Source organism: Pituophis catenifer, unplaced genomic scaffold (assembly GCF_029215685.1).
Source record: "Pituophis catenifer annectens isolate HBS135680 unplaced genomic scaffold, rPitCat1.0.hap2 SCAF_7, whole genome shotgun sequence".
NCBI classification, from domain to species: domain Eukaryota; kingdom Metazoa; phylum Chordata; class Lepidosauria; order Squamata; family Colubridae; genus Pituophis; species Pituophis catenifer.
Window position 1 is genome coordinate 6,229,159 of NW_027256887.1, and position 13,128 is coordinate 6,242,286.

The window sequence follows — 13,128 nt, forward strand, 5'->3', positions numbered from 1 at the left end:
CGGCAATAAATTTCATACTGACCATGAGCCAAAACATTTGTTATTCAGCTTGTGAACCACACAATCCAGAAAAAGCTAGCAGATAGGAAAGAAGAAAAATAAAAGGCAAGATTAAAAAAAATATATCTATCACCACCATCCTCACCATCAACATCTGATAGTCAAAAGCGAGTCAGAACTACAGATAGCCCTTGATTAACTTGCCATTCGTTTAAGTGACCGTTTGGTTACGACGGCACTGAAAAAAGTGATTTAGGACCAGAGGTGAAATCCAGCAGGTTCTAACAGGTTCTGGAGAACCGGCAGCGGAAATTTTGAGTAGTTCGGAGAACCGGAAAATACCACCTCTGGCTGGCCCCAGAGTGGGGTGGGAATGGGGATTTTGCAGTATCCTTTCCCTGCCACGCCCACCAAGCCACGCCCACAGAACCGATAGGGAAAAATTTTGGATTTCACCCCTGCTTAGGACCATTTTTCGCACGGAAGACTGTTGCAGCATCCCCAAGGTCATGTGATCAAAATCCGCTTTTGCGACCTTCTGACAAGCGAAGTCAAGGGGGAAGCCAGATCTCACTTAACAACCGTGTTACTGACTTAACAACTGCAGTGCCTCGCTTAACAACTGCAACAAGAAAGGTCATAAGATGGGGCAGAACTCACTTAACAAATGTCTCACTCAGCAACATAAATTTTGGACTGAACTGGGGTCGTACGTCGAGGACTACCTATATCTGGCTGTCTCTGTGTCAATAACAATATTAATAATTTTCACATCGGTTTTTACATGGCTAATAAATACCTTATCTTGTTTTTACAATGCACGCTGTTAATTTTTAGAAAATTAGAGGGTGGAAAAAACTTCTGGCACTTTGAAAGGACAAATGGCAGGAACTTTTGTCAATAACCTTTTCCTGCATCTGGTCATATTTGCTAATTTTAAGTCAGAATTTGGTGAGTTCTGATTTGTTAAATAGCTTATGGATCATCTTGTAGGTGGACATCTGAAGAAGGGACTCTACTATCCCAAACCTCTGATATTTGATTATTTGTTAAAACAGGAAACTTTGGATACATTTATCATTATCTTTAAATGTTGTTGTTATGCTATTTGGTATTAAGATGAGCAATGTTTTTTTTAAACCTTAGCAACTTCAAGTTGTTTGGACTTCAATTCCCAGAATTCTCTAGCCAGCCAGCACTCCCATGAACCCTACCTAACCTGTGCCACCTCCTTCATGTGTCATCCCTGACCGACATGTCACTTCCTGTGCACTCCAAAGCACCCCCAGACATCCTTCCTTACCCATACTCCCCTGCGTACCCCCCCAACCCACTTTGCACCTCTCATACACCTTTCTTGATCATACTACCTCTCTCTACATGCCCTACTCTGCATGGCTGCAATGGCTCAGTGGTTAAAGACACTGAACTTGTTATCTGGGAAGCTACCAGCCCTGGTTCGAGACCTGAGTGTCACGTGACAGGGTGAGTGCCCGTTCTTGCCTTAGCTCCTGCTCACTAGCAGTTTGAAAGCATGCAAATGTGAGTAGATAAATAGGTACCATTTCGGTGGGAAGGTAACAGCATGCGCCTCAGTGTACAGTCATGCTGGCTACATGAACCTCAGAATTTGTCTTTGGACAACGTTGGTTCCCTCGGCTAAGAAAGGAAGATGAGCGCCACCGCACGAAGTAGGGCACTACTTCATGGGGTGGAGTAGTGAATAGGGAAACTGAATGGGGAAACCTTTACCTTTTACTTTTATGAAATGTATAATAAAGGCAGTCTAGCTTCTGTAGGGTGGGACGCGGTGGCTCAATGACTAAGACGCTGAGTTCGTCTATCAAAAGGTCGGCAGTTCAGCGGTTTGAATCCTTAGTGCCGCATAACAGGGTGAACTCCCATTACTTGTCCCAGTTTCTGTCAAATCTAGCAGTTCGAAAGCACGTAAAAAATGCAAGTAGAAAAATAGGGACCACCTTTGGTGGGAAGGTAACAGCGTTCCATGCACCTTTGGCGTTTAGTCATGCCGGTCACATGACCACAGAGACGTCTTCGGACAGCGCTGGCTCTTTGGCTTTGAAACGGAGATGAGCACCGCCCCCTAGAGTCGGGAACGACTACCACATATGTGTGAGGGGAACCTTTTACCTTTAGCTTCTGTAGATTTGGAGAAGCAAAATGTTCTGTTGAAAGCGTTGTAAACTTTTTAAAAGCACACTTTGGTTCTGAACGGTAATAAATTTTGTCGGATTGAATTCTGCCAAGGCCCATTTCACTTGCACGAAAAATGCTTCTTAGGGAAGTCACCCAATAAATGTCTCTTCAGAGATATAAGTATAATCATTTCCAGTGAAATTTATTCCAAGGTGAATTTATTTATTGCACTGTTCGATTGCTCATTATGAAGGTAAGCAGAGGTGAGATTTTGATCGGTGTGGTAATTAACCTCAATGGGACTGAACTCAGCATTTTTAGAATAAATGTAATGTTTTGTCATTCTGAATAGCTTCAAAGTGAAATGATGTGGATACATCTACAGCTAGGTTATTTTATTGTCTGTGTTATGGAGGTACGGATCTGGCCTGGTAATTTAAAAATTCATTGTTGAACAGATCTGTGGCTTTTGTTTACGATGTTGGCAATGCTTTTCTATACAACTTGCACTTTTTGATACCAATTTCCTCAAAATATTTCTTTCACTTATGTTTCCTTGTGATTTTTTTTAAAAAAAGCCATGTCCAGATCGCCTGATTTTTAAAATATAAATTTCCCTGTGTTCTTTCTTTAAAAAAAAATACAACTGTTTCTACATGTAATTCCAGAATAAGTATTTCCAACTGCTGTTTTTCAATATACAACTTCCCAAAAGTTTTATTTTTCAGGTGCATCTTTCAGAAACAGATATTCTTGGTGGGAATATTTAACCTAAGAAGATTAGTATCTTCTTTGAAGATTTTTCAAAAGTGTTTCACTATGTTCAAAAGAAGGAATCTGTTTTGTTCCCTCTCAAATATTCACAGCCATAAAGCTTGGTGAATTTTCTTCTCACACACAAATGAATAAATGTTAGACTTGGGTTATGAGACTTGATTAGCCTATCACAAGGAAGTAAATATTTTAAAAACTGATATATTTATGATGCAATATATACAAAGCACACAATAATAACGTGTTTCCCCAAAAATAAGACCCTGTCTTATATTTTTTTGAACCCTGAAATAAGCACTTGGCCTTGTTGCTATGCTCTCAAAAGCCCAATTGGGTTTATTATCGGGGATGTCTTATTTTGGGGGAAACAGGGTAATAATGCAAGGTGTTTTTTTTTAGAATACTGATTTTTCCCTTAGAAATATAATGCTTCCTAGCCATTGGATAGAGGTAGCATTCACCTCTCAATTGGTCATTTAGAAATCTTTCAACATTCTGATGGACCCAAATATTGGACTTACAACTGGGTTTCGAAATTCCAACATTCAATCCCCCCTGAAATTCCAAAATTCAAAATGTGACTGCAATTTGGATGCTCGTCAACCGGTTTACATTTACATCCATTTGCAGCATCCCATGGTCACATGACCACAATATTTGATGGAAACTGTCCGGTGCAAAGAACTCGGTCCACACACAAAAGCATTCAAAATTACACATTTATTGCTCCAACCTATGCACAGGAAACTTCTCAAACTAACGGATTGCACCTCGGTCAAACTGGATAAGATTCAATGGCATTCAGAGATGAGGTTGGACTTTGTTTACTTGTGACTGTATAGAGATTCCAAACTAATTCCTCTCTTGACTCCTCTCACCTGGATCTGCCAGTCTGCTACAAAAACTGGTGTTTACTTCCAATTTTCATCAAAAGCTGTTCCATAGCAAACAATGGGTTTGCTTAACAGCAGCATTTGCTTAATGACCATTGCAAAAACAGTTGTAAAGCAGAAGTGGAATTCAAATTTTTTTACTACCGGTTCTGTGGGCGTGGCTTGGTGAGCGTGGCATGGCTCGGTGGGCATGGCAGGGGAAGGATACTGTAAAATCTCCATTCCCTCCCCACTCTAGGGGAAGGATACTGCAAAATCCCCATTTCCTCCTGATCAGCTGGTACTCGGAAGGCAGAGAATAGATGGGGGCGGGGCCAGTCAGAGGTGGTATTTACCTGTTCTCCGAACTACTCAAAATTTCCACTACCGGTTCTCCAGAACTGGTCAGAACCTGCTGAATACCACCTCTGTTGTAAAGTCAAGTCCAGTAATGTGATGGCCTATTTTATGACTTACTTGCAGGTTCAATTATTGTTGTAACTTGAGGAGTTCCTATAGAGTTGTCCATTTTTAAATGATTGGATGCTGTAGTTAATTCTTTTCGTGGTGACATAAGAACATAAACAGGATTAGACCCCTGGCCCATCTAGTCCAGTTGTCTGTTCTCACAGTGGTCAACCAACTGGACACAGAAGACTCCAGTAGATGGCTATCAGAGGCAATCCCACCACCATCAAGGATTATAGCCACTGATTCTTCTATGAATTGCTGCAATTATTTTCTGAATTCAGCCAAGCTGGTAACAGCATCAAATCTTGTAGCAAAAGTTGTGTAAAGAAGCAAAACAATATTGGGTGAAAATACAAACATGGTTAGAGGGAATATTGCAGCAACATACAGAGTTAAAACCAGAGATATTCTTATTGGGAATTTTACCAGAGAATTATAGTAAAGAAGATACATATTCGATTATTCATATAATAACAGCGGCTAGAATTGTATTTGCACAAAACTGGAAAGCAGATAAAATCCCGCTGGAAGGAGAAATTATAAAGAAAATTTTAGAATGTGCAGAAATGAATTGATTAACATTGAGAATAAAAGATAAAGAGGAGTCGATGTATTTCAAGACATGGGATAAATTTTATGATTGGTTAGAAAGGAAATATGAATAAGGGTATAGAGATAAAATAGATAGAGAATAGATGGGAGAAAACAATTAGAAAAATAGATACCCAGATGATGTCAAGTAAAAGGAGAAAGGGGAGGGGGGGATAAAAGGGAAAAAAGTGAGATATTATAAAAATGCACGCAAATGATGAAATAAAAATAAATAATAATTGAATAAGAAATTGAAATGAGAATAAATGAGAATACTGGGCCTGGTAGCTCAGCAGACTAAAAGCATTGTGATTAACACCAGCTGTCTGCAATTACTGTAAGTTCGAATCTCACCAGGCTCAAGGTTGACTCAGCCTTCCATCCTTTCTAAGGTAGGTTAAATGAGGACCCAGTTTGTGGGGGCAATAAGCTGACTTTGTATAAATATACAAAAGTATGAAGGCTATTGCTTAACGCATTGCTTAACGCATAGTAAGCCGCCCTGAGTCTCCGGAGAAGGGCGACATATAAATCAAATAAAAATAAAATAAAATAAAGATAATTAGAAAATCGGGGCTGCTCGAATACCACTTTAGATTGAACTGAAAAGGGAAACAACAGGAAAGAGGAGAAAGAGTAGAGAGAGGAAGGGAGAAGAGAGGAGAGAGGAGAAGGAAGAAAGGGAAAAGGAGAGGAAGAAAAGGGAGGGGAAAGAGGAGCAGAGGAGAAGGTTAGAGAGGAGTGGGAGAAGAGAAAGGGAAGGAGGAACAAGAAGGAGAGGAAGAACGAAGGAAGTAGGAGGAGAAAGAGGAAGGAAGAGAAGGGGAGGAGAAAAAGAAAGGTTGGAGTAAAGATAAAGGGTAAAAGAGTAGCCCCGAAAAAGTAAAAATGAAAAATGAAAGTTAAAAGATGAATGAAAAATGATGGAAATGACTGGTCACGTAAATGTGTTTGTGAGAAATAAAAATAAAAAACTTTTTTTAAAAAAAATCTTGTAGCAAAATCCAGAGTTTAATGACAAGTTGTTGTTGTTTTAAAAAGAGTTTTGTGTCCTGTTCTTCCAGGATTCAGGTTCATTGTGTAATCTCTGACCCTTTTGTAACCAGCAGGCAATTTAACTGAATTATAGCATATGAAATATGATCCATCCTTTCTATTCTCCATGTGATTCCTCCCAGGATATTTTACAGCTAAATCACCCAGAATAATTACATCTATTTTTGTATTGTCAGTAATAAAACTATTTTCTTCTTCACAAAGGAAAATTGAACTGAATTTATCCTCAAATGATTAAACTTCCAATTATAGCAATGCTGTAGTAGCTGGAGGTGCACTTTCTATCTACTGCATTTCAATGAAGTGGGGGGGGGGAAATCATTTTCTTGGCTCATTCATATATTTCATTCTCTGGAAAGGTTTCCTTTAATCTGATTTTATAAATAAACATTCCTTTTTTCTTGATTTACTGCCGCAATTTCTCAGTCCGTTGTTCCTTGTAGTTGACTAAATTTATCAAAGGCTGACTAAGCTTCGCTACGAGTAGCAAAAACACAAGAGGTTTTGCTCGCTGTCCTCGTACCTATAGGGCCATTTATAATTCAAATAACTTTACTGGGATCATTAACTAGCAGAAAGAAAGAAGAAAAGAAAAAAAAAAGCATTCAAATATCCAGACCATCAAAAAATAAATAAGGAGGAGCGATACATAGAAAAATAGGCTAAAAAGCTTTGCTCTTATTAGTTAAAACTAATACAATTAGTTTTAATTTTACTTTGGCTTAACTGTGATTGTACGTTGAGGACTACCTGTATATCAGTGGTGGGAGTCAAAATTTATTACTACCGGTTCTGTGGATGTGGCTTGGTGGGCGTGGCTTGGTGGGCGTGGCATGGGAAGGATACTGTAAAATCTCCATTCCCACCCCACACCAGGGGAAGGTTACTGCAAAATCCCCATGTCCTCCCAATCAGCTGGGACTTGGGAGGCAGAGAATAGATTGGGGGCGGGGCCAGTCAGAATTTTTACTACCGGTTCTCCGAACTACTCAAAATTTCTGCTACCGGTTCTCCAGAACTGGTCAGAATTTGCTGAAACCCACCTCTGCTGTATATACATATATACATGCATGCATAGTATGTATGTGTGTGTATATGTATATGTGTGTGTGTATGTAGTATGTGGGCAGTACAATATATGAGATAAAATATTAAATTAAGGTAAACCCATGATAAAATCACCGTAATCTGACACCGTAGAACCGTAATAGGATAGTTGATATCATTCAATATCATTCGATAGAGGTTAACCATCTAACTGCTTCAGGTATGCTGAGATCATCCCAGATCCCTTGACACTTCCTAAGGAAACATTCTCAAATTATATGTGGCCATTTATACAGGTAGTCCTCAACTTCCAATCACAGCTGAGCCCAAAATTTCTGTTGTTGGGCGAGACACTTGTTATGTTTTGCCCCATTTTACGATGTTTCCTGCCACAGTTGTTAAGCGCAGTTGGTAAATTAATAACACGGTTGTTAAGTGAATTTGGCTCCTTCACTGATTTTGCTTCGCAAAAGAGGATCACATGACCCCGGGACATTGCAACAGTCGTAAGTATGAACCAGTTGCCAAGCATCTGAATATTGATCACCTGATCATGGGCAGAGGTGGTATTCAGCCGGTTCATACCAGTTCAGGCGAACCGGTAGCAGAGATCATGGGTGGACCCGCCCACCTGTTCACCTGCCCGGTTCTGTGCCGTCCTATTTAGGTATGTTTTCGAGGCCGGGCGCCTGCGCAAAAGGCGCACGCGTGAGCAAAGCACGTGCACGGAAGGCCGGGCGCATGTGCGAAAAGCGAGCATGCGCACGCGGGGCAAACCAGTGGTAACAATATTGGAAACCCACCGCTGATCATGGGGATGCTACAAAGGTCGTAAGTGTGAAAAATGGTTATAAGTCACTTTTTTTCGTCGTAACTTTGAACCATCACTGAGTGAACTGTTGTAAATCGAGGGCTATCTGTAATGCACAAAGTCCTGAAAAACATACTGGCTCCATTTCCACATACCATAAACTTTATTCTCGAGTACATTTGACTTGTAGCTTTGTTACATCGAAGCAGATGTGTCGCGAACGTCATAACCAAGTAAGAATTGGACATTTTCAAGAAACTATTTTAACAATCCCAGGTTATTAATGCCCAGTTGGTCCAGTAGCAGAAGCAACTGGCAACTTAGATGTCTAGTTAGTTCAGATGATGAACAAGCTAGTTCAGCAATTTATCGGTGGTCCAATAAATGCCAGATTTGGCTCAAGACCCGGGAGTCACAGCCCCTGATGTGTCAAGTACCTACTTCCAGGGGTGGGCTCCTGGGGGTTCGGCAGGGTTCGGGCGATCCTCTAGCCAAGGATCAGCAGGGTTCAGTGAACCCCCAAATGCCACCCCTGGCTGGCCATGCCCAACCTGCCCCTCCCACCCCACCCCTCCCTCCCAGGAGTCTTCACACGGCCCGTTTATCATTCCAGGTAAGTGCAGGGGCTGCATGGAGGGTCTGGGAGGGCAAAAACGGGCCTACCGGTGTTTCCGGAAGTCTCGAAAGACGCCTGTTTCCAGCCTCCAGAGGGCCTCCGGACCCCGGGTGAAGCAGTTTTCGCCCTCCCGGAGGCACGAGAAAAGCCTCCGGAGCCTGGGGAGGGCAAAAAATGCCCCCCTGCTGTGGTGCAGGTGGCCGACTAGGCCACGCCCACCATGGCCATGCACACACAGCAACGGGGCAGCGAACCCGTTGCTAAAGGATCTGCAGCCCACCCCTGCCTACTTCCTTGGGTTGGAAATATGATGGGAATCCAAGCATCTTCTTACTCATATCTCTTAAACCAGCTGCTTTCCTCACTGACCGAGAGCACGTAAAGTTTATAATTAATTTAATGAATTAGGGAGCTGCAGCTCCCTTTTCTGATTCAGAGCAATCCCCTTTCTGACTCAGACCAACACATCATTAATTTTTTATGTTTTAGCATTCTTGAGCTCCAGCTTTGAGATGCGGTCAAGCAAGTGACGGCCATCTGCGAAATCTCTTCTTTTAAAACCAAGCATTAGACCAGTTGAAAAAGTGACTAACAGAGGAAATTCAGGATGAATTTCACTCGAAATTCTTCGACAGCATCCATCCAGCTCTTCTTGGGTACCGACGACAAGACTGAAGATTGGAGTAGAATATGAGCAGGATGCAGAAAGGGCTTCAAAAATTTTAGCAAGGGGTTCTCTGCCCGGTTGCTGGGTGGGTGTGGCCATGGTGGGCGTGGCCTAGTCGGCCTCCTGCAGCATGGCGGGGGGGGGGAACCATTTTTGCCTTCCCTGGGCTCTGCAGGCTTTCCTCAAGCCTCCAGGAGGGTGAAAACGACCTCCCCAGGCTCCAGAGGCCCTCTGGAGGCCCATTTCTGGTGTTCCCGAACTTCCAGTAGGCCTGTTTTTGGCCCTCCCCGAGCCTCCGCACACGCCCTGCACTTACCTACATCCAAAACAGGCCATGTGGGGACTCCTGGGAGGGGCAGAGTGGGAGGGGCCAGCCAGGAGTGGGATTTGAGGTTTCTCCGAACTGCACAGAATCTTAGCCAGAGGTTCTCCCGAACCCCTGCGAACCCCCGGCAATCCACCCCTAGCAGGATGAAAAGATACCCCTTATTTTCTTCATTCTGTCCTTCTCCCCTCCATGCTGACATCAAAAGACTTTGCCAGTTGAATCCATGCATCTGGGTCAACCAAGCTTCTTTCTGTGGCTAAAAAAAAACTACACACAAGACCCCTCTCGGTATTGTGGGAAATGCAATGTTTACCTTCCCTTAGACATACTGTCTGCCCTGTAGCCCCCAAAATTCCATTTTTGGTTCCTCCGGCCTTTGCTCTTAAAGAGACGAAAACCCCAATGTCTCGAGAGAGCCCTTACGTCCCTCCTAAAAACTGTGTGTTCATAACAAGGATCACATCCCTCAAATATCTCCGTATGTCGACATGTTTCGGTGGAATGGGGCCAATGAAAACTCCACAGCAGCCTGAGGAGGCCTTCTCTTCAACATCTCTCACTTTTCTTTCCCTTTCTACATCGGGGCGCGATTATCTTTTACCAGCGAAGATTGTCATTTCAGCAGGAGTTATCCAAAGATAGAACCTAAAATCTATAGGGCTGGTAGGAAACTCAAAGATCATCTAGTCCAAATCTAGAAGATCATTGCAGTTGTTAAGTTAGGACCGCGGTTGCTATGGGGACCTGGCTTCCTCGTTGACTTTGCTTGTCCGAAGGCCGCAAAAGGGGATCCCGTGACCCTGAGATACAGCAACCGTCATAACTATGGGTCAGTTGCCCAGCATCCGGATTTTGATCACGTGACCATGGGGATGCTGCAACGGTCATAAGTGTGAAAAACGGTTGTAAGCCACTTTTTGGGTGCTTTCGTAACTTTGAACTGTCACTAAGTGAATTTTTATAAGTGGAGGACTACCTGTACAGAGTATCTCTACGTAAAATTTGGACTCTTGGCTACTTACAGAGAAGGGAATAAACAAGAAAGCTAACCAACCATCTTTTGACAAAGGTTACATCCAGTGGTGGGATTCAAGTAATTTAACAACCGGTTCTCTGCCCTAATGATTTCTTCCAACAACCAGTTTTCCAAACTGCTCAGAAAGTTAACCGGTTCTCCCGAAGTGGTGCAAACCGGCTGAATCCCATCACTGGTTACATCCCAACCACTTCTTCAGTTTTAAGAAAGCAGAAGATATACTCAGACATTTCCTTCAAAGGGTTATTTTTTTTAATGGCACAGGACAAATTCTCTCAACAAGAATTACGCTCCACTTGTCTTTGAACTGCTTTTAGTGTTTATAACTAATGTTTCCTAATTTTGGGCAATTTTGAGATGTGTTGACTTCAATTCCCAGAATTCCCAGTCAAAATGGCCATCGGTAAGAATTCTGGAAGTCCATATGTCTCCAAGTTGTCTAGGTTGGGAGATACTGGTATAGATGGTGTTTCTTTCCTTAAAAAGGTATTTTTGTTCTGCAGTTTAGTTATGCGGATTTATTTATTTTTTTTACATATTTCTTTCTATTTCTAGGGCAACTGCTACTCACAGAGGTCAAATTATATTCAAGGATGCCTTAGCCCAGCAGTTGTGTGAACAAGGAAGTAAGTGTTCATTTATTTTTCTGTAATGTTAACTTGTATTAATTGAAATTTTTTTAAGATGGTCAAGAAGAAGCAGCCTCCCAATTGTTGTTTTTACTGGGATGGGCGTAGAAATATCCGGAACAAAAAGTTTTATCTATTGTGTGTTAAGTATTGTGTATCATTAGAAATACAATGCTTAACATTGTGTATAATAATGTGTATCATTATAATTATATAATTATATAATAATATATTATTATATAATTATAAATTATATAATAATATATTATTATATAATTATAAATATATAATTATAGAAACAAATTGCGTCAGTATTTCAAACAAACTCCAAAATTCTGATTAAAAGGAAACCAAGAAAAAGCTTCCAAAGTTTTATTATAAATTCCTTTATAGGTGGGTGTTGGGTGGGATAGTTTAGAATTATTTAGTCAAATATTACAAAGGCTTATGTCCAGAGAAATGAATAGAAGCGTAGCCAAGAATAATTGCATCCGTTCATCTTTAATAAGCATTGATTTTTGTTCTGTTTAGATTTTGATTTAAGCACTGAGCAAACCAACCATGAATTCCTTGGGGGATTTAGCCTTTATTAAACTAGGGGGGAAAAAAAGAACAAAAAACAAAAGGAAAAGGCTACGAAGAATGGTGACTATTGACCCCCAGCTCGCAAAGAGATGCAGTTGGTAGCTTTAACAAAGACCTAGGCAGACATGAAGCATCTTTCCCGTTCTTATTTATGAAAGAAGAAGCTTTATGGGAACTATTTCATGTGCTTGGAAAATTGTTCTTTTCATAAGGGAGAACGACAGCAGGCAAACCCTGCAGGCATGTGTCACAATCTCCATTGTGGATCCCTTGTTACGGAAGTCATAATAATGACATATTTTTTCAGTATTAACGCAAACGTTCCCATGAAAGAAACTTTTAACCATTGGAGATCTTCCAAGTTGTCCATATCTTCCATTGGAGATCTTCCAAGTTGTTTGCACCGAGTCTGAGGGCGACTATGTTGCGAGCAGCAATAGTATGGGCAACTAAGAATAGATACAGGATAAACCATATAGATGTTGAAACTGCATATCTGCATGCGCCATTACAATATATGATCTATAGGAAGAAGCCACTACGTTTGAAAACTGATGGGAAGACTGATTGCTGGAGACTGGAGAAAAGTCTTAATGGCTTAAAGCAGTCAGATTATGAGTGGAATAAATGCATTGTCAATGAGTTAGTAGCTATGGGTTTTGTAGCTGGTAAAGCTGATCCATGTTTCTTTAAGAAAGAGAAAGATGGTTTAGTTTCTCTATTATTGCTATTCACTGATGATATAGCACTTATTACTAAATCTATCTCAAAAGCTGAAGACTCAGGGGTTTGACCCTAAGAAAAGAAATTAAGCCCACACAAATGACACCAATATGGTACAGCCTTCCATATTATATAGTTAACATAACAACATAATATAACATAGAATAAAATAACATAACATACTGTAATACAATACAATACAATACAATACAACACAATACACAATACACAATACACAATATAATACAATACAATACAATACAATACAATACAATACAATACAATACAATACAATACAATACAATACACAATACAATACAATACAATACAATACCGCTAGGTTTTTTTTTTTTAATTTGATTTATATGCCGCCCTTCTCCGGAGACTCAGGGCGGCTTACAATGCGTTAAGCAATAGTTAAGCTCATACTTTTGTATATTTATACAAAGTCAGCTTATTGCCCCCACAAACTGGGTCCTCAATTTACCTACCTGAGAGAGGATGGAAGGCTGAGTCAACCTTGAGCCTGGTGAGATTCGAATTTACAGTAATTGCAGACAGCTGGTGTTAATCACAATGCTATCTGTCTGCTGAGCCACCAGTTATCTTACATTAGCTAGTTAGAACTGAAGAAAAATCAACTGCTACCAACCTGCCTTCCATTGAGGACCTGTATACTGCACGAGTCAAGAAGAGGGCTGTGAAAATATTTACAGACCCCTCGCATCCTGGACATAACGCTATAAGGCACTGCATGCTAGAACA

General features: G+C 41.0%; 1 protein-coding gene across 1 annotated transcript in view; it reads left to right on the forward strand.

The window, feature by feature from the left end:
* The window catches only part of RELN (reelin), a 290,109-nt gene that overhangs the window by 43,945 nt on the left and 233,036 nt on the right, over positions 1–13,128 (forward strand). The window contains exon 2 of the mRNA XM_070947738.1: positions 10,982–11,052. Coding sequence (XP_070803839.1) covers positions 10,982–11,052 — 71 coding nt within the window. The remainder of the gene's footprint in view (positions 1–10,981; positions 11,053–13,128) is intronic.